Raw genomic sequence first — 4,017 nt, 5'->3', positions numbered from 1 at the left:
TAGAAGCAGTGGCTGGAGGGCTTTGGAATCTTTCTCTCACTCTTCAAAAGGGACCCAAGAACGAAGCTCTTTTTTGCTTTCTCATGAAGAGGTTGTCTGCATGTGACCCCCCGGCTATGTGGCAGCCCTTCTGGGACCATGAGGGAGCCAGTCTGAGAGGAGTTGATGGCAGTTAAACAAGATGGATGGAACCGGGGTCACCGATGACATTGCTGGGCTGCTGACTTAACTAACCCCAGAGATGCACCAACCTCTGGCCCTGTTGTATGAGACACATAAATAGGTTGTTTAAATAAGTCAGTGACTTCCGATGCAAGACGGAAGTGTCCTGGTACATGTAACCATATGCTCCTCGAGCCTTGGGAACTTGTCTTGGAGGCATGACACATCAGTGCTTGAGTAGTGGGGAGAGGTCTGCGTTGATCCCAATCCATTCCGGCAGGAAGGCTGCCTCTGGCTTAAAGACTTTGAGGAAGGGGGAGTCGGGCAGGGTGTAATTGGCCAGGTAGATGGTCTCTCCCCCCGCCAGGTAGGCGGCCCAGATCCCGAACGTCCCAATGGTCATGACGGTGTGGTTACACTGCGTGAGCAGCGCGAAGTCCTTGGAGGGGGAGTTCTCTATGCCATTGCCGGCGAACACCACGTCCCCCCGGGAGGCGTTGATGTTCTCCCGACACCAGGCCATGCCGTTGCTGGAGATCACAAAGATGGGGGAGTCGTAGCGGGCCCGGAACCAGTCCAGGGCCTGCTCTAGGTAGCCCCGGTCGGCGACCACGCCCTTCCACACCTGCGGCATGACATGCACGTAGTCCCCCCGGCGCACGTGGACCCCCACGAAGGTGCTCGGCTGCCTCCCGTTCACCTGCAGGCCCCGCAGAAACTTCTGGGCGTCCTCCCGCACGTGGTCGTGCAAGGTGAACTCCCGCAGGATCTCGCCTCGCAGGTGGTGGTAGAAGGTCCAGGAGCAGGGGTAGCCGGTGAGGCGCACGTACTCCCCCGGGATGTGGCGGTAGCGCTCCTCCATCCAGTCGTTCAGGCGGTAGTTCCGCCACGGGATCCTGCTGGCCGTGGCGCCGTGCAGGACCGGGAGGCTGATTCGGAAGATGGGGGCCAGCGTGCTGTGCATCTCGGCCGGGATGAAGGCCGGCCGCCCGTTCATCTTGGCCAGGGCGTACAGGGTGGCGTACTCCCCCATCTGGTTCCCCAGGCGGCCGATGGCGTTGATCGTCCACATGCCCCTGGGCGGCTGGCTCGTGGGGCTTTCCGTCCTCGCCCAAACCAGCATCTCAGTCCACATGCCCCTGGGCGGCTGGCTCGTGGGGTGTTCCGTCCTCGCCAAATCCAGCGTCTCGAAGTCCCATGTGGGGCGAATCTTCGATAGCCGCTGCTGAAGGTGAAATATGGTGGAAGCCGTGAAGACAAAGAGGATGAAGTGGGCCATGGGGAAGAAGAAAGGCGCCTGACTGCTGAGCATGGCTGTCAGGGAAGGCAGAGCAGGGAACGTTAGCTCGGGGGCGGGGATGGAGGCCCTGGGGTGGTGCATGAATGTGCAAGCGCAGTTGAGTGTGCAAACATCATGTGGGTGTATGTGCAGATGGCTTTGCTGTGTCTGTGTCTCAAGGGGTGTGAATACTCAGGTCCACGTACGGAGGTATGTCTCCAGAGTGTGTGATGGGAGTGTGTTTACACTGAGTTCATTTATTCCTATTTACATGTGTAGATACGAGTACACGGTGTGTATCGACACACGACATGTGCATTGTATGAGTGTGTGTGTGTGCGCATGCATACGGGTATCTATACCTTGTATACATATATGGGTGTGAATTTGTGTACGAATAATGGACATGTGTACATTGTATCAGATCAATGTATATATATCGTGTACTTATGTGGGTGTGTACTCTAGATACAGTGTGGATATATATACACACATACACATTATGTATATATACCGTATATGTTGAAATAAGGGTGTTTATAGCCTGAATATACATACATGGGTGTCTATAGATAGGGGGTACAAGTGTATAAACCTACTATTTACTGGGGATCCAGTTCCTAGAGATGTCCATCTCTGCATGCCCTACCTATCTATATTCTCTCTGAAGGGAAATTGCCAAACCCATCCCAAATTCAACCATTTGGCCTGCCTATCCTCCTGGCCACAGCCAACTGAATGCAAGATAAACACCAGGTTCCACGGTGGCTTTGCCATTTCTTGGTCATGACAGGTTGTAGGCTGGCTCTGAAAGATGAGTTGGCCAATTCTCTCGTGAATATTTTTATTAAAAGGTCAGAAGGCAATTGATAACCTTCCCTGTGCAGGTGAGAGTTTGTTTTCTTCTCCCCTGGGTGTTGGGCACCCAGTTGAATTCAACAATTCAATCCAATTTTGACATTGTCTACCTGACTTAGTATCAGATCCAACAAGTTAAAGAGTTCAGTCCCACTTCATATGCCAACTGCAAGTCCTGAGCCATTCATACTTCTTCTGACTGATAGGTTATAAATTGACCCCCTCCTTAGGTTTAATAAATTGCTAGAATGGCTCGCAATACTCAGGAAGGCATTTTACTTACATTAGCCAGTTTATTATAAAGGAGACAAATGAATAACCAGAAGAAGTACATAGGGTAAGATCCAGAAGGAGCTTCTGTCCCATGGACCACCTTCCTGGCTCATGGGTGTGTTTGCCAAATCAGAGGCTCTCTGAAACCCATTTAGGGCTTTTATGGAGGTTTCATTATGTAGACATGATTGATTAAATCATTGGTCACTGGTAATTAACTTAATCTTCAGTACTTCTCCCCTCCCTAGAGGTTGGGGGCTGGAGATGAAAGTTCCAATCTCTTCATTAAGCTTGGTTTTTCTGGTGACCAGATGCTGAAGCTATCTAGGGGCATATGAAGAGTCACCTCATCAGAGCAAAAGACACTCCTATCACCCTGTCACTCAGGAAATGCCAAGGATTTTAGGAGCCATGTGCCGGAGCTAGGGACAAAGACCAAATATCACTGTAGGAGACTACAGCAGGTGATGCTGAGAGAGGAGGTGTTGGAGTGGCTGGGACATGTCAGATGCAGGCTGAAGCAGAGGCAGCCAGTAACGGAGAGACATCTGAAGACCTGTGCAGAGAGGTAAAGAGAACTGGCCAGGAAAACCCAGAGAAAATCCCCTTGTATTTGAACAAGTATACAACCTGTTCTTTTCAACTCTAGTTACAACGGGAATTAGTTCTAGGAGTGGGGTGGTTGCACTGGACAGACCTTCTGAGAACACATGGGATTTACTGTGGTATCATAGGAGGTAGGGGCATTCCCCATCCCAGGCCATACAACTTGGGCCGGTGATTTACAGAGCAAAGCAATTAATTAAGCTCCTTCCTGGGACCCCTTGGAACAAAGTAAAGGCCCCAGAAGGATAGGGTTTGAAGATATGGTTGTTGAGCTCAAGCCAAACAGTTGACAGTGAAAGAAAGCAGGGAATGAATTGGTGCTGACTCCCAATTATGTGTCTAGAAGCCAGTAAAGGACAAGCAGAGCAAGCATTGTTTAGGATGATCACAGTTAACGCTTTATTGTTGCTAAAGACTGCATCCAGGAATGATTGATGGGCTTTGTCATTCCGCAGTCTAGGCTGGAACAACACCTGCACCATGCTGCCACAGTAAAAGTCCAGGTTTGGCCACTGATGAACTTTGGAATCGGAATAATGGGAATGGGGATATGTGGGAGGAGTCAAAAGAATGAGACCCTTCTGCTTCCCCAGCTCTTTCCAAGACTTTCCTCCTCCTTCCCTGTGCATGTGAGGTTCCCACCCATTCTTTTTAAAGCTCTTCCTCATAAGCAGGCTTTAATCAAAGCATATCCTGGAGGTCCTGCACAAAGGTAGATTCGAGATGAAAGGTTTCTGGTTGACTTGGTCCATGGCTTGGGTTCCTGGTAAAAGTACTGAACCAAGTGGCCATTAAGAAGAGAACACTGGGGCTAAACCAAGCAAGGTGTGACCTGGTTT

At 50.5% G+C, this 4,017-nt stretch overlaps 1 protein-coding gene across 1 annotated transcript; it reads right to left on the bottom strand.

Moving 5' to 3' along the window:
* Positions 1-288: 288 nt before the first annotated feature.
* On the bottom strand, positions 289-1,474 carry FUT2 (fucosyltransferase 2). The gene has a single exon (XM_034986569.1). It carries the CDS (start codon positions 1,472-1,474, stop codon positions 389-391), a length of 1,086 nt encoding a protein of 361 aa, XP_034842460.1. The 3' UTR covers positions 289-388.
* Between the last annotated feature and the right edge of the window lie 2,543 nt (positions 1,475-4,017).

Source organism: Mirounga leonina, unplaced genomic scaffold (genome assembly GCF_011800145.1).
Source record: "Mirounga leonina isolate KUSES-001 unplaced genomic scaffold, KU_Mleo_1.0 Mir_376, whole genome shotgun sequence".
In the NCBI taxonomy this organism is placed as follows: Eukaryota; Metazoa; Chordata; class Mammalia; order Carnivora; family Phocidae; genus Mirounga; species Mirounga leonina.
Note: the sequence above shows the minus strand (reverse complement) of the source record. Positions and strands in the feature narration are given on the sequence as shown.

Bases quoted from the DNA above. Each gene is read 5' to 3' on its own strand.
- FUT2 (XM_034986569.1), bottom strand. From the start codon at position 1,474: ATGCTCAGCAGTCAGGCGCCTTTCTTCTTCCCCATGGCCCACTTCATC.